The following is a 23,728-nucleotide window of genomic DNA, read 5'->3' on the forward strand; positions in this document are numbered from 1 at the left end:
GGGAGCTCGTTTCCAGAGGAGCTCAGCTTCCAGGACACATCTGCCCTCAGTTCACCAGCAGACCAGAGCTCGGTGGAAGCCACATCGCAAGAGTGACAAGGGCCGAAGCCACCCCACCAGAGTGACAGAGGCCGCTGCCAGCAATTCCGGCAGGGTGGACGGCTGGCAGGATTGGGGGTCAAGGCCAGCCCCAGGAGAGCTCACTCCCTCGACCGTGGGGCCCCCACCCTCCTTGGGGGCACGACCACTGAGTGGGCACCAGGGGCAGGGGACGGCTGTGCCGGGGATTCTGCTTGTACCTTATGTCCTGGGGCGCCTGCTTCACCCTGTACGGAAAAGAGCAGGGTCATGACAAAATCAGGCCCGCAGCACAGAGGACAGAGGGAGGCGCGCCGCCCTGCCAGGAACTACGCCCCGACCCGGATCCCTGCTTTGCTGCCTGTGCTGGTTTAATAGTTTCTGAGGCTGTTGCCACTGTCATCCCCCTTTCTGGTATGGTTGGGGTCCTGAAAGGGAAGCCACAAGGGACGCCACGCCTGATCCCAATGCTGGACCCGGCTCCACGTGGAGCCTGGATGCCTCCCCAGGGAGGGTCCTTCAGCTCAGCCACAGGCTTAGAGCCGCAAGGGGCATTGACAGCCATTGACCCCTGCTCAGCCCAAAGCAGAGCAGCTCTCATCTGAGGTCACGCTGGAGACCGCTCCCCAGGGAGCTGGACGGAGGCGCCTCCCGCCAAGTCCACCCACAAACGCCCGGGGCCCCAGCTCCTGGCGTCAGTCCGACAGAGGCTCATGGCCACTGCCCCGTAACCAATGTGGAAACTTGGAGTAAGATCTCAGATCTCGCGGGGCGCCCACGTTCTTAAAACCCATGAGTCCGGCATCATCACGGTCCATAATTTCTACCTGAGCGCCCAGGTCAGGGCGACCTCCAGAGCCCGAGGCCCCAGGCTGTGGGGCTGTGATGGGGGCAGCTATTCCTGGCACTTCCCCTTCACGGACGTCACCAGGCACCCCTGGACCCCCAGGGCTCGGCCAGCCCTGGCCACATGGTGTGGTGCCGGGCCCCATTCACCCTAGACTCGAGGGGAGACTTACCAGGCTGCCTTTCTGCCCCGTCCTTCCTGGGGGCCCCTCTTTTCCTGGAGGGCCTGGGGGTCCCTGGAGGAGAGCAGAGCATAGTGGATCTTGATGGCATTCAGCTACTGAAACGATTTCTGGGTTAACAGGTTATCTGGGCTTCCACAGGTGGCCCAAAGGCAGGACACTGAACGTTCCCCAGACACAGGGCCCGGGTCCCAGGGCTCACGGGAGACCCCACGGCCTGTGCAACCCACAGTTTCACGGCCACATTGGCAGGATGAGATGGCAGGGCCGACAGCACCATGGCCGGAAGGCACTTAACACCAGGGCTGGGGTAACCGCTGCTCCCTCTGAGAGACGGTCTGGCCACACGTATGAATACGGATTAGGCATATTCTTTAAGCCCAAATTGCCCCTTAGATTGGATGCTGGGGAGGGCTTGCCACGCGGCACCCAGAGAGGCCTCAGAGCCAATGGTGATGGCAAACGCCCATCAGGAGGGTTGGCTGGCTCAGGTAGGGACTGTCACGGAGGCAGGGGCACGTCATGGGTGACCTAACCACACACTCCCTGCCCTACACGCCACAGCATGCTACTGAGTGACCTCGGGCCACGGGATGCCAGCGCAGCGTGACCCAATTACGGCAGCCACGTCTGCAGGCACCTGCTGCCCGTCATATGTGGCAGAGCCAGTGGGGAGCCTCCCGCGGGGCCCTGAGACCCCATGAGCTGTGCTGGCCAAGCAGGCTCCTCCCTCCCCTGGCCCTCCGGCAGTGCTGACCTCGGCCCTCCCACCCCCACCCATGGGAATTGCTCATGGAGACACTCTGTGCAGTCCGCGGACCCACAGGGCCAGAAGTCGGAGGCCTTGCTTGCAGCCACCCCCACTGGTCAGCACCCCCAGAACCACGGGGTGGCCACTGAGGTGCCTCCACACACCCCAGGGTGGCCCCGAGTCTGGAGTTGTCCGCCAACTCCCAGGGGAGATGAGGTGAGGGGTGGGGACTGGGGAGACCTGAGGTGGGGCAGGGGTCCCACGTGGGGTGTTCACCCCCCACTCCCAGCAGACAGGACTCCTGAGGCAGGACTTACCGGGAGGCCGGGAAACCCGGGGGGACCCTCGCGCCCAGGCACACCAGGAAGGCCGGCAGGTCCTGGGACGTCAGAACCGTTCACCCCAAAGCGGCCTGGCTCGCCGGGCAGGCCTGGGACACCGGGGGGTCCGGGGGGTCCGGGGAAGCCTCGAGGACCCTGGACATGGGCAAACACAGATGGTCACAGCCCATGTGGCACCCACCAGGGATGACCACCACTCCCAAACCAGGCCTCGTCCCCACCCCCCACAGGATCCCAGCTGAATCTCGGGGGTCCGTGGCCTGTTCCTCATGGGCACAGACATCAGGCAGCGCCGCAGGTTAAGGGCCACTCACCCGCAGGGCCTCCAGATCACCACCGAAGCCAGATCCCTCCATGTCAATGAAGGTCTGAGGAAAAGAGCCAAGAGACGCATTGCCCCGAGCTTGGCCCCCGCCTGGCTACTCCCGGCCCCCGCCCCGCAAGCTGCGAATCAAGCTGTTTCTACCAGGAGCTGAGAAACCACAGCCCCTCTGCTGCCCCCAGAGAAGCCTGAAGGCAGGTGGGTGGGAGCTCCCACCACACGTGTGACCCCTCAGCTCAGCTGAGACCCCATGCAAGCCCCTGAGGGTGGAGCTGATCCTCCTGGGCCAGATGCCCTCCCAGAAGCAGTACCTGCTTTTGAGGATGGCAGAGCCCAGGTCACAGGAAGCCAAGGGCGGGACTCACCAGCTTGTCGTGTCTGAAGGAGGGTCCTGGGGGCCCCGGAGGCCCTTGGGGTCCTGGGGGTCCTCTCGCTCCAACCCCGGGGTCTCCCTGGGAACACAAGACAAGCTCGTCACACCCTGGGCACGCACGCAGCCCCCACCTCGGGCCAAGGGCCAACACAGGAAGGGGCCCCGCCGAGCCACAAACACTCACCTTGTCACCCTTGGGGCCCACGTCCCCTGGAGTCCCGGGGAAGCCCTGCGGCCCGGTGTCGCCCTGGAACACAGCAGCCGGGAGCCCGGTCAGGGGAGGCACCCCACCATGGGCCACAGCCTGGCACCCTCAGTGCTCTTCCCCCAGGCAGGGGACAGACGGGAGCTGAGCTCTTCAGGGGAGTCTCCGGGGCCCGGAAAGTAGGAGGGTGCCAGGCCCAGCAGATTGTCTCCCGCCTGAGCCCATCTCGCCAGCCACGCCTGGGGGAAGCTGTGGGGAGCATCCCTCGGGAGGTCACAGCAGGTCCCCCGACGGCCTCCACAATAGCCGGTGCTTGGGTTGTTACATATATGTGTGTGGATGTGGTATGCACAGTATGTGTGAGGGGTATGGTGTGTGCATGTGTGATATGTCTGTGTGACGTGAGTGTGCATGTATGGTGTGCATAATGCACGGTGTGTGCATGTGTGTGCACCCGTGGTATGTGTATGTGTGTAGTGTGTGGCCATGTGTGGTGTATGCCGTGTGTGCGTGTGGTACATGTACGTGTGTGCATGTGCCCACCTGTGGTGTGTGTAATGTGTGGTGTGTGCACACGTGGTGTGTGTAGTGTGCATGTGTCCACGTGTGGTGTAGGGGGATGTGGTGGGCAGAGCATCTGCGTGTTTGCTGCACGGGACAGCAGGTGAGGGCCTCGTGCCTAGGTGAAAGTCAGTGTTTTGAAGTGTCCAAGTGATGGTGACAAAGTCGGGCAGGATTTCCTTTTCTGGATGGGAAAGTCTAAGATCAAGCCTGTTGCTGAGCCCTGTGGATCCTCATCCCACCCACTCACACATTCACACACGCAAACACTCAAACACATATGTGCATGCACACACGTTAACACATGCACACACATTCATACACGCACATACAAACACACATGGACATGCACACACATTCACACACATGCACACATACACAAATGTGCACACACATTCACACATGCACATACTGAAACACATTCACACACTCAAACACACACACACATATTCACACACACATTCACACATGCACGCGCACACGCAAACACACGCACATTCACACACGCCCACACATTCACACACACGCATGCACAAACATGCACACACATTCACACACGTGTGCACACACGTACCCACATTCACTCACACATGCTCACACTTGCACACGTGCACACACATTCAAACACAGGCACATGCACACACACGCACATGCACACACGCACACACACGTGTGTGCCCTGCTGTGGGTGGGCCCCATGGATCCTCATCCCACACTCACACACGCGTGTGTGTACCCTGTTGCAGTGGGTAGGCCCCGTGCCGCCCCCCCAGCCGACTGCCCTGCTTAGTCTGCCATGGTCCTCCTCGCAGGCAGCTTGGCTGTGGGGTTCCAGGCGGTCGGTAATGACTGTTCGGTGGGCACCATGAGATGCCCTCCCTGTCCTTTCAGACTTTCTAGACTGTTTTTAACTTGAACCCTCCCGTCCAGCACTCGTGATGGCCCCACTTTCTGCCGAGTGTTACCATTTGCCGGGCAGGCTATTCCCAGATCTTTATTCGCAGTCTACCACGTCATTTCACTGTGCTTGGAAACGGTGTTTGCTGATTTTTAAAATCTGAACTGCGTGTTTTGAGACAGAAGCTCTGACTTTCCAGATCCCCTGGTCGCTCCGCGCCTCTCTCCTGTCTTGCGCCCCCACCCTCCGACCTCCTTTGTCTTTGCTGTGCGTTTTCCAAAGGTTTGGAAGCTGTGTCTTTTCTTCTTCCTGGTGGTTGTGGCCTAAATGTCTCCACACTAACACGTGACTACCTATTTCCCACCAAGCTACACTCTTCTTTACAAAATTTCATCTTCAAAATGGTTTTGCTGTGTAGTCCCCTCCTAAAAAGAGTGTCCCCAGCAACACAGCCCTGGGGTCTAAGCAAACATCACAGATAACATGGGGATCAGAAAGAAGCAGACTTACCGGCTTTCCGTCTTCACCAGGGTCACCCTGGGTGTGCAAGAGAAGCCGTGAGTGATCGGAAATGCCACCTCCAGCCCCACCCAGGGTCTGCACATGGAAAGGCACCGCCTGCTCCAAGTCCCCCCGAGGTGGCAAAGATGCCTTCCCCGGATGTCCCGGGACCCGCGCCAGGAGCCTCCTCGCACCCACAAGGGCTGTGTTTGGGCAGCTCCGCCTCCCACATCTGACCACCTTCCAGCACCAACCCCACGCAACGGTGGTCCCAAGGATGCTGCTGACCTGCCCCGATCCCAGCTCAGCTCACTCCCACGTTGGCCGCAGCCTCTCCCTGTCCTGCCCGAGCCCCCACCTCCAGAAGGGGCTGGACTGGAGGGGCACGAGGACTCACCGGCTCGCCATCCCTTCCAGGGGTGCCGTCCCTCCCTGGCAGCCCTGGAGGTCCTTGCGGTCCGGGGACAGGTTGCAAGGCTGGGCCTACAGGACCCAGGGGACTGACCGGGCACGGGAGACCCGGGGGACCAGGCAGGCAGGGGGAGCCTGGGGGGCCTGCCCGGCCAGGCGGGCCTGGACTACCTGGCTCCCCTTTCTGCCCCTTCAGGCCGCCCTGGGAATAAAGAGAACACAAGGGCCCGGGCTGGGGTGAGGCCTCACACACCCTGCCCACGTGCCCCGCTGTGCCCTACAGAGTCCCGGGCTGGGCTCTGCTTCCCACGGGGGACACGCAGGGTGGATGCATGCTGGCACCGTGCGCTGGGCACAAAGGAGGCACGGGCACAGAGGGGCTTCATCAGGGCTCACCAGTGAGTGGCCCGAAAGGCCACGGGTGCTTTGGTTCAGAATGGTTCCGGAGCACAGGGAGGTGGCCTTACCTCTTTCACGCGGCCCCCAGGGGTCCGGACACTCCCGTCCCACGTGGAGACAGAATCTGAGCCAGGAAGTGTCTGAGCTGAGAAGAGAAGCAGAGGTGGCCACTGTCAGGCCCCCCGGGTGGTCCCAGCTCTGCTCTTGGCATCCCAGATAGCCCCGGCAGCCCCAACGCGTTCAGTCCTGGAGCCTGGCCGGACACCATCAGATTCCCAGCCTCAAGCTGCACTCCCCTAAGCTCTGGCTCCCAGGCACAGGAAACAGGGAGAGAGAATTTAAAATCAACAGTGAGGCCGGTGTGGCCACCTAAGCCGATGACAGCTGAAACCTGGGAGATGCTTCCTGAACTTGTTACAAGAGACCCTGGCCCCCCAAAATGCCTTCTTATCAGCCAGCATGCTTTGTCCCTTTTCCTCTTTCCCTCTTAACTTTTAATTAAAATAAAAATGAAAACCAACAGAAATTTGCAAGAGAAGCACAGTGAATACCCAGAGCCTGTACCCACAGCCACCATCCAGGCCTCGGCATCTCCCCACCTGCCTCACACACACACACACACACACACACACACACACACACACACAATACACACATACTACACACACACATTACACATGCACATCACACACATACACTACACACAATACACTACACATACAACACACACCACACACTGCACACCACACATACACTACATGCAACACACACTACACACAATACACACCACACACTCTGCACACATCACACTATGCACACACCACACACACCCACACATGCATACACCATACATGCTACACACACATCACATAAACATCACACGCGTCACACAAACATGCACATCACACCACACATCACACACACATCACACACGTGCCACATATTACACATACATGCACTATATACACCACACACTACATACACCATACATCACACACATACCTCAGCATCACACAAACATGCATGTTACACACCACACTCACACACGCACCACACACACCCCACACCACACCACGCACACACATCCAGAAAAGAGCTTACCTCCTAATGAAGTCACTGTGGTCTGCTCCTCGATTTCTTCACTTCTGGAATCTTCCGTGCTGCTGCCTCCAGCCAAGGGTGGAGCAGTGACCGGGGGTGGCGTGGGGAGCCTCGGTTTTAGGGCTGTGCCCTGGAGGACGAGAGAGGAGATGGCCTGTTATTCAACCAGCAGATGCCCGGCAGAGCCTTGCTTGGTTTGTGAAACGAAATACTTAAGATTGCAAGAAGGATAAAGAAAAATCCTCTGAAACAGGAGGGCGCTGCAGGGCTTCGTGCAAGGGGCTTCCTTCCGTGGGCTGCAAGGGTGTGGCCGCCTGTGGGCTCCCCGGCTCCAGGACCGTGCCTGCCATCACCACAGAGGCCTCCTGGCGCCTGAGAGGCCATGCTGGGAAGCTGATGTGAACCTGCAGAGGGTCCCTGCAGGGGCCACATTCCCACGCCCGTCTCTAACGGAAAGCACGGCGCCTCAGTCCTGGGGCTGGGGCCTCCCCGCTCCCTGCCCCTCCTGTGTTTTCTCAGGTGGCCCGAGCTGGGGAAAGCCCTTCCTCATGCTCCCTGCACCGCCTTCTCCTCCTGGTCGTCAGACTCACACACCCGTTCATTCCCTGGTGGCCACCCATGAGCTAACGGAGGGATGGGGCGAACGGAAGGCCAAGGTCGCCTCAAAGACCAAGGAATGTGCAGGGCAGGACCTCGTTTAAAGGAATGTCCTCTCACCAGAGACACGCGGTGGTCAGGCAGGACTGGAGTGGGGCCTGTCCCCAGGCTCGGAGCGTCTGCCCAGCCCAGCATCCCGGTTCCCAGCCGGGAATGTGTCTTCATGGCATAGAGGCGGCTCTTGGAGCCACATCTGTGTGTACACACGTGTGCACTGCACTGCTGGGAGGGGCTCTCCCGGGACCCTGCAGGGTGGGCTGGGCCTCGTCCGGCTACTCACCATCTCCTCCCTGAGAAGCTCCTGGGTGTCAGCGAGCCCGCTGCCAAAGTCTCCAGATGCCTGAGGAGTTTGAAAAGGGAACGGCTGGAGAGATGGCAGCCAGACCAGGCCCCGAGCCCAGCAGGCCTGGGAAGCAAAGGAGGCTGCTCTTGCCTCCTCCCAGCCCCCTCCCGCCTTGTCCAGCCCTCTCTGGTGCTCTCGGAGGGGCTGCTGGGGTGGGCACGCTGGCCTTCCCTGCCCAGGCACCCTCTGAGCTTCAACAAGTCTTGTCCAATCGGGTCGCGGACAGTGATGCTTCTGAAACTGCCTCGGCCAGTGGTCAGACACGCAGAGGCGGGAGGGGAACACGCTCCTCTCCTCCGGCCAGAGCCCTGCCCTGGAGGAGGCCCCACCACAGATGCTCCCCGCACAGGTTTCCCCAGCGCAGGCCCTGCTGGGCCCAGGCCTGGGCCGAACCCACACCAAGGCGGCTGGACGTTTTAAACTTCATGAAAACCCAGAGGAGAATCATCCTCAGGGCCCGCTAATGACCCCTGAAGGCAAGGCAGGCCAGGGGAGGGGGTGCAGCGCCTCGGAGACCCCCAGCACCCGGCAAGCTGTACCAGGGCACAGCCTTGTCATGGCCGCCATGTGAACAATCTGGCATCTTCTGGCATGTTCCAGGCAAAAACAACGGACTTACCAGGTGAAATATAGAAAAAAACATGAAAGCAACATGGATGTGCACACGCTGCCCACAGTTCAGCCATGGTGTCTCCTGCCCACGCCGCCCAGGAGTGAGGCTGTGGGTCCACGGCCACGTGGGGCACGCTGTGATCTGGGCCCCTGAGTGAGAAGAATTCCCTGCTCTTCCTCACACCTGGGGCCGGCGGACTCCCCTTGGCTACGACAAGATTCCACACACCCCACCAACACACACGTTGCACAACACATATGCCGCACAACACACACGCCACACAACACACAGACACAAACACAGAGACACACATGAGATTCCACACACCCCACCAACACACATCCCAACACACACACACCCCACCAACACACACCCCACCAACACACACCCCACCAACACACAGGTACGGAGACACACATGAGATTCCACACACCCCAATACACATGCCGCACAACACACAGGTACGGAGACACACATGACACCCCATTCCACACACATCCCAACACACACACCCACAACACACACACCCCAACAACACACACCCCACCAACACACATCCCAACACACACACACCCCCCAACACACACCCCAACACACACACACCCCACCAACACACATCCCAACACACACACCCCACCAACACATACACACCCCACCAACACACACCCCACCAACACACACCCCACCAACACACAGGTACGGAGACACGCGTGAGATTCCACACACCCCAATACACATGCCGCACAACACACACACCCCACCAACACACACACTCCACCAACACATACCCCAACCACACACACACAACACACACCCAAGCAACACACACCTCAACACACAGGTACAGACACAGAGACACACACACAAGATTCCACACACTCCAATACACATGCCACACAACACATAGACAGAGACACACACCACACAGAGATTCCACACACCCCAACACACACCCCACTGACACACCCCAACACATACCCCGACACACATACCCCACTGACACACACACCCCAACACACAGGTACAGACACAGAGACACACGGATGAGATTCCACACACCCCAGCAACACACACGCCATACAACACACAGACACAGAAACACATGCACCACGCAGACATAGACACAACACACAAGACAGAGACACACACCACACATGCACACAGACATGCACACATCCACACACACAGACACACCACACACAGACACACCACAGACACACACACAGAGACACACCATATCCACACACAACACCCAAGACAGACACACCAGAGACACACCACACAGAGACACACTAAACACACATAGACACCACAGACATGCAGACACACCACACACTTGCACACACAAGACACAGACACACCACACAGGGACACACAAAGGCACACCACACACAGACACACCACACAGAGACACACAAAGGCACACTACACACACACACAGACACATCACAGACACACATGACACACAAGACAGACACACCACACACCACACACCCACACACACAAGACACAGACACACCACACAGACACACAGAGACACACACCACATATGCACACAACACAAGACAGACACATCACACCGATATACACACACAAAAACACAGACATGAACACATCCACACACAACCCACAAGACAGACACAGAGACACACCACACAGAGACACACTACACACACACAGACACACCACAGACATGCAGACACAACACACAAGACACACACACCACACACACATACACAAAAACAGACATGCACACATCCACACACAACACCCAAGACAGACACACCACAGAGACACCACACACACCACACACACCACACAAAGACACACACAGAGACACATACCACACACAACACACAAGACAGACACACCACACAGACACCACACACACACACCACACACAAGACACGGGCACACCACACACACACACTCTTTGCTGAGCTGCCTCACATCCTCCGTCTCACCAGCTGCCATGAAGGGTGGTTCTGGTGTTTATTTTATGCTTTGTATTAGTTTTTATGTGGGAAAGTTTAAGGCAAGGAAGGGCTCCGAGGTGTTACAGGAGAGCACGGAAATGGTATCGCAGCTTCCCGGTACCCAAAGTGGCATCTTTTGGGACTTTTCCTGTCACAGCCCTTGGCCCTGAACTCCACGTGCCAGGGGTTGAGGGAGACCCCGCCCGGGACCCGGCTGTCACTCACCCCATCTGAGTCATCGCCTTCCTCGTCCAGGCAGTGCATGGGGCCCACCTGGGGGTCCCCGCGCACCTTCAGCTCAGCGATCATCCCCTAAATGCAGACAGAGAAAGCGGTCATCAGCGGTCCTGAGGCAGCAGCGGCAACCCCAGCACTGCCTGAGCTCCAGATTTCGGCGGGCCCACGGAGGGCAGGAGCGTCTCGGGGAGCGAAGGGGTCTCGGGCAGCCTCCTGGGGGTGCGGTATGCCTCATGGTAGGAAGACGTGGTGAGACCCAGGGGGGTCCTGGGCGCTTTCGTGTGGAAAGCACCCAGCTGGGCGGAGGCTGCTCCCTCAGACTCGGCTCATCTGAGGCGGCTGATGGGCCACCTGAGTGCTATGGGTTTAGAACCACAGTGGGCGTGGCTCGATCCAAGGCCTGGGAGAGAGGAGCAGATTCGAGGGGCTGCAGGTTAAATCCCCCAACCCCAAGTCCTGGGAGCTTTACACAAGCCCCAGGCGGCCTCATCTCCCGACTTGGACCAACCAAGGCAGCACCACAGCTTTGCTTTCTTTGAACTTTACCTTTTCATAAAAAGCAAAACCCAGAAGCCAAGGACCAAAATGCCGCAGGTGTGGGGGAGTTTCCTGGATCTCTGCACCCATTCCGTCTGGAGCCGATCTCACTCACCCACCCACCCACCCACCGCTCCCTCCAGCATCCTCAGTCCTGGGCTGAGTGCCAGGGTGCCTGCCCCTGCCCTCTTAGGTCCTGGCGCGGCTGGCAGTGTCTCGTGAGACGCAGGCTGGGGACTCTGGGCAGGGACACAGGAGGGCGCAATGTCCTAAGCCTCAAGCCAGCAGCTTGTCCGGGGAGAGGACACTGGGAGGGGCTTTGGCAGGAAGAGGGGCTGCCAGGTGGGGGCTGTGCACAGGACCAGGGGCTCCACTGGCCGCACTGCGAGTTCTGCATCCTGGCCTAGATTTCAGAGCCAAGTGAGGCCAGGTGGAGCCTGGGGATCCCCACGCCAGCTGGGCCCCAAAGCCCGGGCAGGTGGCTCAGGAGTGGGGCCTGAGCCTGCAGGATGGGGTGTGAGTGCTGAGTGTATGGGCACATGTGTGTGAGACCATGCATCTCCGTGGACACATGTGTGCAAACATGAGATCATGTATGCATGTGTGTGTGAGTTCATGCATGGGGCATGTGGACCCCGTGAGCCCCCTGGGTGTGCACGGGTTTCCCACAGAACGCACCAGCGGTTCTCAGCGTCACACCGCAGGGGAGGGGCATTGCCTACAGTGCCCTGGGTAGGCCGGGGCAGCACCGCGGGGTCCAGGGTCCACCGTCCACCAGGACCTGCTGCGTGGGGGCAGGGCAGCAGCCTTCACATTCAAGAGGCTCCAGGTCATGCCTGGGGAGGAGCTGGGGTTGCATTCTAGCCCTGGGGCAGCCCGGGCAGGGGAGGGGTGCCAGGGGTGCATCTTAGGTGGTCTTGGTGTGGGGGAGGGGCTGGGCATTCCTGACATCCATCCCCACGCAGACACGCCCGTGAGGCCCTGACAACCTGACAGGTGGCCGCCATGCTCTCCGGCCACAGCGCTCTCCTGAGGGTGCTCCCGAGGGTGCCGACGCCTTCTGCTTGGGGCTACAGGGTGCCTGGGTCGGGGGCAGCTACAAAGGGCAGAGCAGCTCCGAGCCTGTGGCGGCCACTGGCTCCAGGGGTGGGGCAGATGGCACTAGTGCAAAAGCCACAGGCCCATTGCAAATATTTAAGGGACTTAGGACTGAAAGTTATGAAATCCGGAGACACCGAAACAGAGATCACAGGAATCCTGTTAGGGAAAAGCGTGTAAAATGCTTCCCAACATGCTGCAGCCTCAGCGCCCTGGAAATCAGGACACAGCTGGAAATGACGTTCACAACAGCACAGCTGGGGGGTGCATGATTTCCCCGGAGACGGCCACTGACAAACCCGACCCAAGAAAGTGAACCTGAAAAGACCAACAACACCGCAGGACTCTTACGACGAGGAACACAACCAACGCTCTGGAGGGCTCTGTCGGACCCCGCGGAGGCCGGGGGTCCCAGGCACCATCTGTGGCAGCGCTGGGGGCACTGCAGCCTCGTGGAGTCTGAGGAGGAGGAAGCCTCGGTTTCCTCCCTGCTCCCAAAGCTCTGTGCTTGTTTCTGCCAGAAATGATGAGTCACACAACTCGAATGTTTCTTTCCCAAGAATCTCAATTCAGACGTCTGAGAAAATCTTGTGCTGAACAATTCCACCTTCTTCTCTACCACACAAGCGTGTTTCTCCTCTCCCCAGCTGGAATCTCATCTAAGACCCAAAGAGAAAGTTCCTGACACCTGAGGCCTGCAGGGACCTGACACAGAGATCAACTGACATGGCCTTCGGCACACGGCCCGCGGCGCGCCACCCACGCCCAGCAGCACACGGCCCGCGCGCGCCACCCACGCCCAGCAGCACACGGCCCGCGGCGCGCCACCCACGCCCAGCAGCACACGGCCCGCGGCGCGCCACCCACGCCCAGCAGCACACGGCCTGCGGCGCGCCACCCAGGTCCAGACCCAGGGCCCTCTAGCTCCCTCCTGTTCCAGCTCTCTGACCTTCCAAGGTTTCACTGGGCTGTTGTAAATCATGGTGTCTTCTCCAGGCCAGATTTAACCACATAAGCACATCAAATCCCAGCCGGGCGCAGTGGCTCACACCTGTCATCCCAGCACTTTGAGAGGCTCAGTCGGATCACCTGAGGTCAGGAGTTCGAGACCAGCCTGACCAATATGGTGAAACCCCATCTCTACTAAAAATACAAAAATTAGCCAGGCGTGGTGCCGGGAGCCTGTAGTCCCAGCTACTCGGGAGGCTGAGGCAGGAGAATCACATGAACCCAGGAGGCAGAGGTTGCAGTGAGCCAAGATCACCCCATTGCACTCCAACCTGGGCAATAGAGCGAGACTCCATCTAAAACAAACAAAACAAAAAAACCCCAAAAAAACCATACATCAAATCCCAATGGTCAAAAAAAAAAAAAAAAGAAAAAAAAAAAAAAGACAAGGTGAAAATAAAGTCTGCAGCATGCGAAACCAAAGAGCAGTTTCTTTTATATGTAAGGAGTTTGTAAAAATCAATGAGAGTTGGGCCCACCGAAAAACACAGAGAACATAAACCAGTCAGTCACAAAGAAAGAAATACAATAAACAAGTGGCAACGTGGAAGTCTGTCTTCACTAACAGTCCAAGAAATACAAAATTAAACACCCAGACCCCCTTTTCCTACACATCTAACTGGGAAGTGGGACTTCGCTGATGAGGAGGCCTTCACTGCAGGGCGGCGGCCCGGCTCTCCCCAGCACCATCGGGCACAGCTGTGCACCCACGTACCCCAGCTCTCGGCACTTGGCCGCCTTTCCTTACAGCGTTAAAGATGTACAGCACTTGTGGGCGACTTTATTCCACCAAGAAATGGCTGGGGATTCACACAACAAACTGCCTCTCACAGGAGGGGGTGACTCTGACTTCTTTCCCGGCAATCATGTTTGTGATCAAGAGGAAAACAAAGAGGCCCAGTTTGGTGTCAACGTCCTAGCGGCTCCTGAGCTCTGAGGGTTAAAAGTTCCTGCCAAAGGTGAAAGGTCAGCTTGCAGAACCCCCAGACACCAGGACTTAGAACAACTTCAAACAAACAGCCCTTGTCAGGGCAACAGTTAACCTTCTGTCCCCTGTGGCAGGTCAGGGCAGGGGCGTCCCAGCTGCGGGCCAGCTCGAATGTTAGAATTCAGGGACTTGGGAGACAGTGCCAGCTGAGGTCACCCACACGGCTGTTCCCAGCCAAAGGTTCCCAGAAATGCAGGGGCTTTGGACATAGACCCCACATGGGTTTAGGGCTCTGTCCGCTCCCCCAGCCCCAAGAAATGAAGGCACATTGGAGGGACTTCCCGGAGACTCAGGTGGAGACGGCCACATGCCAACACCGCTGGGGGATCCCACCACGTGCTCCGAAGTGGAGTCTCACAGGCCTGGGGCTGCCGCACCCTTGCTAAAGGTGCTGACCTGCAGGGCCGCCCTGAGCCCCTGGTCCCAGCCGGTGTGGAGTCACCACAGGAGAACCCTGCTGGGACCGACACCCTGCTGCCGCCAGCTTTGGATCACTCATCGTTTTCAACAAGGACCCCAGCTTTCATTCTGCATGGGGCCCCGAGGCTTGTGGCTGGGCCCAGACTTGGTCCCCACTCACCCAACCGGCCGGTCAGAGGTCGGGAGCCCCAGTTCACCACGGGGCTTGGCACAGGCCTGGGGGTGTCTCTGGGTCACGGGGTCACAGCTGGGGTGGATGTCTAGTTACAAAGTCGTTCAAATGGGGCCCTCCTAGGCTGGGCCTTGGTGTCTCAGAGAAACCACAGAAGCCCAGGGCAGCCCTTCCTGGGGGCACAGAAGCCAGAGAGCCAAGAAAGTGAATGTTACCCCAGCCAGGCCGGCCAAGAACCTGGGAGGCCTGCACCGGAGGCCAAGGCTGACCACAGCTGGGGTGGGGCTCTCCTCTTCAGGCTGCAGCTCTGTCCCTGTCCCCAGTGGCCACCGCCACCCCACCCTACCCTGGCTGTTGCAGCCCCCCGGCAACAGCATAGTGGGGGTTACCTGGAACTTGTCAGGGTCCGCTCCTCCTGCCTGAGCCACGAAGAGCCCGGCGCCGGGCTCCAGCTCCAGACCCCGTGAGGACCGAGCAAGCGGCATTCTCTGGAACTCCTCACAGTCCACGTAGAGGGCCACGTAGCCACCCTCCACACTGAGCGCTAAGTGTGTCCACTGGCCGACGAAGGCGGGGAGCCGGAAGCTGGCGGCTGTGTGGGTCTGGCCTGCGCCTGGCTCCGTGTAGAGCAGGGAGATGTCCTGGTGCCCGTCCCGCACCCCAGAGAGCTTCACGCCCAGCGAGACCACTGCCTGCGCCGAGTCTGTGATGGCGAACAGCACCCCTGGGCCCTCCGTGGCCGGCTGGATGTGGAACAGCAACGAGAAGTCGCGGAAGAAGAGGCTGGGGAAGTGGTACCGGGCCACTTGGCCGCTGTTGGCATCTGGCCCAAAGACGTAGGCCAGCCCGACGTCGGGGTCATCCGTCTGGGTGATTTGCTGGGGTGGAGGGTCCCCAAGGAGCTGCAGTAGCCCCACCTCCTCGCCGACGCGCTCTGAAAAAAGGAAGACAGCTGGTGAGGTGGCTGTGCAGGACAGTACCAGGGGCCACCGATGCCGCCTGGAGAGGTGGCCAGGCAGGGGCACAAAGGGGAAACTGAGTCTGAGAGGGCTTTCCACGCGCCTGGCAGCCTGCCCTGATGCCCTGGGCTCAGCCGCCCAATGACCACCCAACGGCCACCCTAGTTCACTCATTCCCAAACGACAGGCGCGCTCCATGCAGACACCTGCCTGCAGGGGACATGGTGTCCACAGGCTCCCGTTCGCTGCTTTCAGCAGGGATGGGCACAGCCAGTGGGGAGAAGGGGCCAGGGACTGGCCGGCACCCCCGCCGAAGCAAGGAGCTGTGAGAGGCGGGGCTGGCAGCCCTGTGCCCCGCCCACCCACTCTGCCCCTGCTGGTGCAGCCCAGGCGGGCAACCCAGCATGGCCTCCACTGTGAAGCCGCAGCTCCACCGCAGGGAAGGAAGGAGGCTGACTCCACACCCCAATGTTCTTGGAAGCCTCGGCTACGGGGCCTTGCCCAGAGCGGCTGCCTCGGCTGGGGGTCCACGTGGCGTCTGAGAGGCACCGTGTGGGATTTCACCCAGCGCTGTCAGGGCGCCAGCTCACTCACTGGGTGTGGTGCCTCATGTGGCAAGGACAAGTAGTGTCTCCCCACCCCACCGTGCTGATTCCCCTCGGGGCCACAGTCACCCCTTGGAGGGGCTGCACGCCTGATACGTACCTGCCAACATGCTGACGCCCATGTACCTGCCAACGTGCCACGGTCTCCCCACCAGCCCCGCTGCTCCCTGCAAATGCCCCGCAGCGCTGGGTGACTCACTCCACTCATTCCTGCCCAGGCAGAGCTTGACTTCACTTCAACTCAGTAGCCCAGGGTCAGAAGGAGCCCTGTCCATCCCTCTCCCAGGGAGCCCAAGCCAGGACGCAGCCCCAGTGCCTGGAGTTCTCACACCTCGTTTCCTGCCCACGGGAGGAGCAGCACCCACTCAAGGACAGACCCTGCTCAGAGTGACTTCCCAGCACACCTGCCATGCCAGGCAGAGCACGGGCTTTGCGGCCACAGTCTGGGCCAGGGACTTGCCCCAAGGCCCTACTCCCGTGACCGTGAGGCCCCAGACAGACTGGACACGGTCTGCTTCCGACAGAGTGTAACGGTTACTCCGGGACGCCTGTGCGGCGGGCTGGCTCCTGGTCGAGCTCTCCTGTGGGAAGGGGCTGCTGATGCCCAGGCGTCCTGAGGAAGGCGGGGGCGAGCACCTGTGTGCATGTACCTGTGGGCTGGGGGCCCTGTGGCTGGGCCAGGCTGACCTGGGACAAGACACAAGGGAAGAAGTGCTGAGCCTGGACATCACGAGGGAAGCAGTACCTCCAAAGAGCTCACAGAACACAGAACCAGCGGAAACAAGAGTGCAGACCCCCCGGCCCTGGCACACGCCGTGGGCACCTCCAGCGTCACTGCTGCCCCCGCGAGGCCCTGACTTCAGCATGAGGCGGTGTGGCGGCCTGGACTCCCTGTGGGCCCTACCCTCGTGCCGACTGGAAGCAGGGCCAGGCACAGAGTGGACAATGGGCTCTGTGGACAGCAGCCTGGTCCGGCGCCTGCACCCTGAGGCTAGGGGCAGAGGGGTCCCGACGGGCTGAGCCTGGGCTCTGAGGCCAGCAGTCATCTCCCCCTCAGACAGAGGCTGCCATCTACCCAGATGGCAGCTGTTACAATGATCCTTTCTTAGAAGAAGTGCCCAGGCCCCACATGTCCACGCCAGGGCTGTGCTAGATCAGGAAATGGGACTCTCGGCCTGGGGGCCAGATGCCCTGGCAGTCACCCAGCTGCCCCCGAGTTCACCCGTCAGCACCAGGCGCTCCAGCCGCTCCTCAGAACTAGCCCAGCCTGAGTCCCCGGGGCACGGGGCCTGGAGTCTCTGCCGCCCCTTTGAAGGGGTCCTGAGGAAAAGATCCAAGGCTGCCTGGCCAGCCCCCTGCCCTCCCACACAGCCACCTCCAGTCCTGCAGAGCCAGGGCTGCTCCTGCCTGCATGGGGCAAGCCGAATTGGGGAAGCCTAGTCCAGCCAGGTGGGTTTCATGTTGCTCAGGCAACACCCAGTTCAGCACTCAGAGGCCCAACAGCTTCCAAGACACAGGGTTGATGCAAACTAGAAATCAAAGCAATCTCATGGGTGCTCCGAGAGAAAACGGCTCTGAGACGGGACGTTTCCCTCAGGCCAGGGGAGCCAGCACAGCCTGTCCTTCAGCCACCTGGGCCTGTTCAGAAATCCAAACATACAGCGGCTGGGGGCCCATGGGGGCCAAGGGCAGGTGGGCTGCGGCATCCCCAGGGCGTGACCTCGAAGCCCAAAAACCCACAGCATCTATGCCATGGTAGCTGAGACCTCAGGGTGCGGCCACAAAAGCTGCCCTGTGACTCCCAGGACCAAGTGCCCTGGAGATCTGTGTGGCACTTGCACGGCTGCCCAGGTCCATGCCAGCAAGTGGAGGCCACATCAGTGGTTCTGTGAAAGCTTTCAGGGACCCTGGAAGCCTCCATTTCAAGCACGCACGTGCAGGACTCTCGTTAAACGGAGACGTCACAATTGATACAGAAGAGGCAGAAGAAGGACAAAAGCCAGAACATGCAGTCAGTGACCACAGTGGCACGAGATGGCAGGGCAGGTGCCAGAGAGCCGGTGGTTTTGGTGCCTGGGGCATAGGACATGCAGACCACATTGGTGGGCACAAGCAGTGGATGAAAAACAGCGGCAGCAAGAAAAATCCAGCTCCACCTTGTCAAAAATGTTAGCTAAAGTAACACCAAAGGCTAACGGAAAACCAGCAGGTAAATGGCTGTGAGAGTGAGCACTGCAACACTGACATCAGCCAAACGGACCCGAGCTGGAGCCATTCAGCGGACAGAGGGGACGACACGCCCTGACAGCCCTGTGGGGTCTGCTGAGCCAGAACCACCGCACACCTGCAGGCGAGGGAGTCGCTGCCAATGACAGACCCTAAGGCTCCTCGCTCAGCCCACTTTCCTGTGAAGAGAGAAAATAACCACCTCAGTAAGACTCACACAGAGCTTCCGGAACCCATCCAGAGCTTGAAGAGCGCGCCATCATCACTGCCCCATCACACCACAGCACTTACGCAGTGAAGTGCCCGGGGGCATCAACACGCCACCATCATCCCCCCATCACACTGCAGCACTTACGCAGTGAAGTGCCTGGGGGCATCAACACGCCACCATCATCACCGAATCACACCATGGCACTGACATAGTGAACTGCCTGGGGGTATCAGCCCGCCACCATCATCACCCCATCACACCGTGGCACTGACACAGTGAACTGCCCGGGGGTATCAACCTGCCACCGTCATCACCCCATCACACCGTGGCACTGACATGGTGAAGTGCCTGGGGGGACATCTTGGCATCAAAGAAAAACAGCCTCCGAACAAACACTTCCACCAATGCCCAAGGCTGCAGAGCCTCAGGGAGGGGCTAGTCTCCCTGGGCGGAGACTTCCTGCTGACACTCAGACACATTTACAACATCCAATCTCTCCACTGTCAGCGCTGACCCAAAACCCACGTCAGGCCCACACGGGCAGCTCAGCTGGTGTCCGATAAACAAAGTCTGCGCGATGAACCCACCAGTCAGGGCTGAGCAGGTGTCTGCAGGGCCATCTGTTATACAGAGAGGCAGAAATACCTACAGGTGCTTCAGTCAGGAGGGGCTGAGGAAAAGACCAGAACCACACGAAGAGCCAGGGCATCTCCCTGGAGTTAGGGAGACTCCTGAGATGCAGGATAAAGGAAAGAGGAACTTGCAGACACAGGGCAATCCCATTTATGCAAAGTAAGACTCCCATGCATATGCACACATGTGCAGCCATGCACATGGGCAAACTGTGGTGGGCCGAACCATGGCCCCAAGAATGTCCACGGCACAACAGCTGGAACCCACAAGCATAATTTTATGTGGCAAGGGGATGCTGCAGCTGGGACTCAGGCTGTGGATCTGGAGATGGGAGATGATCCACATCTAACCACACAAAGCCTTAAAATCGAAGGACAAAAGACGGTAGCATGAGGACTTGCCCAACACCACTGGCTTTGAAGGGGGAAGAAAGGGTTTTGAGCGAAGGAAAGCAGCAGCCTCTAGAAGCTGGAAAAGTCAAGAAAACGGATTCTCCTCCAGAGCCCCAGAGGGACCCAGCCCTGACAACACCTTGGTTTCAACTCAGTGAACTGGTTTCAGACTCTGACCTCCAGAACTGAAAGATAAGACAGCTGTGCTGGTTTAAGTTACTGAATTTGTGGCAATTTCTTACAGTCGCCAGTAGGAAGCTACACACCTATATGCAAATCAGCGCAAACCCATGGGGGCAGGTGGCCGCGGTGAGCTATGACAGACTCAGGAGCTATGTTCTGTCCTCTCATGTGTGGCTGGAGTCTTGCCGAGGGTCTATCTTATCTAAGGGGGTCTTGTGGCCCCAGGGCGAGCTGTTGACTTCTGGGACAGACTCCAGCCCACCAGGAAGATCTCATCCCCCAAATCCCATCCCAGAAAGAGGAAGAGAGGAAAACGGGAGGCTTTGGAGCTTCCACTGAGGGACTATGGGATCCACCTCTGCCCCAGTGCCCGGGCACTGTGCCACTCCCGAGGGCTGGGCAACCTGGAAAGGTAGTCACTCTGCCCCCACAGATGTGTGTCTCTTCCCCAGAGCTACAGGCTTCCATCATGGTTGGGCTCCAGCCCAGTTCTCAGAGCTCCAGCCTCTGAGCTCTGGACCCAGCCACGGTGCCCATAGGGAGTTTCTCCCTGCACTTGGCGTAGCTGGGTGGCATCCAGGATAGACACCTGCACATGATATAACAATGATGATGCCTCAAGACTTGATTTCTTTTCTGTTCTTTTCTTTTGAGATGGAGTTTCACTCTTGTTGCCCAGGTTGGAGTATAGTGGCGTGATCTCAGCTCACCACAACCGCCACCTCCTAGCTTCAAGCAATTCTCCTGCCTCAGCCTCCCGAGTAGCTAGGATTACAGAAACGCACCACCACGCCTGGCTAATTTTGTATTTTTAGTAGAGACAGGGTTTCTCCATCATGTTGGTCAGGCTGGTCTCGAACTTCCAACCTCAGGCGATCCACACACCTTGGCATCCCAAAGTGCTGGGATTACAGACGTAAGCCACCACACCCGGCCAAGACTTGATTATTTGACAGAAAGAAACATGTTTGAAAATGACTCTGGAGTACTCTGGGAAATGGCAGATGGAAAGCACCAGGAATCCATCTCCCTAACTAATTAACAAGTGCACGGGCAGAACTTGTCTTAGAACTCTTTTGGAACTCTGGAGTCTACTGAAAGTTTGCAATGTCCAGAGGAAGGTTTGAACAGTAACAGGTGGTTAATTTAGCTAAACCCCAGCTCTTGGCACAATAGCAGCTGCACATCCATCCCCCACTCCCATTCCCATAGCAGGTGCCATGCACGAGTTCCTGCAGCAGCGGCCACACAGCTTGTGGGAAACAGGATGGCAAAAAGGACCCTGTCCTGCAGACATTGAGAACCTGTGCTCTGATCAGGTTGCTTGGGAACACAGAGGTGCAGACAGGGAGGTGGGGCCATTGTTTTACACTCCCTCTGTTGTTGCAAGCTCCCCCTTCCAGATGAAGCGACTTCAAGTGGATTTAGATGGCTGGCACTGTTTTTTCTTCCTCATTCTTATCTTGTTCCTCCTTTGGGAGCCAAACATGAAAGAACAGGACATTGAAAAACAGCAGCATGTAAGAGTAAAATTAGAAAGTGGCTGCACACACCCAGGGAAAGGGACAGGCTCAGAAAAGACCCAAGAAGATCTGAAGTTCACACCTCAGGGAGATCTTTGGCGCAGAGACAAAAATTTTTTTTAAAGTAACAAAAAGCAGTGAACACTGGTGAAGGGTGAGAACTGACTTCCAGAGCTACATTACTGAGTTCAAATGTTCACTTTTTAACACAAAATCACAAGGCACACAAAGTGATAAGAAAGTATAGCACATTAAAAGGAGAAAAATAAATCAACAGAAGCTGTCCCTGCAAAAGACCTGATGGCAGATCTACTAGACAAAGACTTTAAAACAACTGTCTTAAAGATGCTCAAAGAACTAAAGGAAGGTGTGGAGAAAGTCAAGAAAATGACATATGAATAAAATGGAAATATCAATATAAAAACCTTGAAAGAAACCAGAAAGACATTATAGAACTGAAAAATACGATAGTTGGAATTGAAAACATCACTAGAGGAATCTGAAGGTGATTTGAGCAGACAGAAGAATAAATCAATGAGCTTGAAGATAAGATAATGGAAATTATTGAAGACAAAAGATAAATGAAAGGTGAAAAGAGCCTAAGCGGCACGTGGCCACCATCAAGAGACAAGGAAGCATGCATGCCGTGGAAGCTGCAAACAGAGGAGGAAAAAGAAAGGTGCGGAGAGACTATCTGAAGAAATAATGGCTGAAAACGTCTCAAATTTGCAGGGAGACATGAATATAAACAGTTAAGAAGCTCAGGGAACTGCAAGTAAGATGAACTCAAAGAGACTCACACCAAGGTACATTATGATAAAATTTTTAAAAAGAGAGAGAGAATCTTGAAAGCAGCAAGAGAAAAACAACTGATCATATCCAAGGCTTCTTAATAAGATTATCAGCAGATTTCTTTTTTTTTTTTTTTTTTTTTTTTTTGAGACGGAGTCTCGCTCTGCCGCCCAGGCTGGAGTGCAGTGGCCGGATCTCAGCTCACTGCAAGCTCCGCCTCCCGGGTTTGCGCCATTCTCCTGCCTCAGCCTCCCGAGTAGCTGGGACTACAGGTGCCGCCACCTCGCCCGGCTAGTTTTTTGTATTTTTAGTAGAGACAGGGTTTCACCGTGTTAGCCAGGATGGTCTCGATCTCCTGACCTCGTGATCCGCCCGTCTCGGCCTCCCAAAGTGCTGGGATTACAGGCTTGAGCCACCGCACCCGGCCGATTATCAGCAGATTTCTCATAGAAACTTTGGAAGCCAAAAGGCAGTGGACCAATATATTCAATGTACTAAAAGAAAAAAAAAATTGTTAACCAAGAGTCCTATATACAGCAAAACTGTCCTTCAAAAGTGAAGGAGAAATTGGCATTCCCAGATAAACAAAAGCTAAGGGAGTTAATTGCCACTAGACCTGCCCTGCAGGAAATGGTCCAGGTAGTCCAGCAGGTGAAATGAAAGGACACTAGTCAGTAACAGTAGGTCCCATGAAGAAATGAAGATTTCAATAAAGGTAAATACATGGGCAATTATAAAAGCTGGTATTGCAACAACAGTTTGTAACTGCACTTCTTATGAATGAACCTGGAGGATATTAAACTAAAAGAAATAAGACAGGCACAGAAGCAAATACTGCATGATCTCACTTATATGTGGGATCTAAAAAGGTCATATTCATAGGAGCAGAGTAGAATGGTGGTTGTCAGGTGCTGAGGTCTAGAAAGGACAAATATGTGTGTGTGCCACAAATATGGCTAGAAAGAAGGGACCCTCGAAGGGGGCCCAGCAGCCTGGCTCCAGAGTGCCCTTCAGCATTGCAGTAGATGTAGGACAAGCACGGGCCCAACAGGGGGGCACCAGGAGACCAGCAGGCATCCACCCTAATGGTGCAGGCCATCTGATGAGGGGTAGGGACCAGTGCCAGGATGGATGGTGCCCATGCACAGAGTGGGGTGCAACGGGGCACAGCTGCCACCCCACTCTG

The 23,728-nt window shown here is 57.5% G+C and overlaps 1 protein-coding gene across 1 annotated transcript in view; it reads right to left on the reverse strand.

The window, feature by feature from the left end:
- The window catches only part of COL18A1 (collagen type XVIII alpha 1 chain), a 58,968-nt gene that overhangs the window by 29,559 nt on the left and 5,681 nt on the right, over nucleotides 1–23,728 (reverse strand). The window contains 13 exon segments of the mRNA XM_050785658.1: nucleotides 300–326; nucleotides 1,098–1,160; nucleotides 2,175–2,333; nucleotides 2,513–2,566; nucleotides 2,886–2,972; nucleotides 3,078–3,140; nucleotides 5,068–5,094; nucleotides 5,456–5,671; nucleotides 5,937–6,013; nucleotides 6,970–7,099; nucleotides 7,907–7,966; nucleotides 10,784–10,870; nucleotides 15,408–15,952. Coding sequence (XP_050641615.1) covers nucleotides 300–326; nucleotides 1,098–1,160; nucleotides 2,175–2,333; nucleotides 2,513–2,566; nucleotides 2,886–2,972; nucleotides 3,078–3,140; nucleotides 5,068–5,094; nucleotides 5,456–5,671; nucleotides 5,937–6,013; nucleotides 6,970–7,099; nucleotides 7,907–7,966; nucleotides 10,784–10,870; nucleotides 15,408–15,952 — 1,595 coding nt within the window.

This window comes from Macaca thibetana, chromosome 3 (assembly GCF_024542745.1).
Source record: "Macaca thibetana thibetana isolate TM-01 chromosome 3, ASM2454274v1, whole genome shotgun sequence".
Lineage (NCBI taxonomy): Eukaryota > Metazoa > Chordata > Mammalia > Primates > Cercopithecidae > Macaca > Macaca thibetana.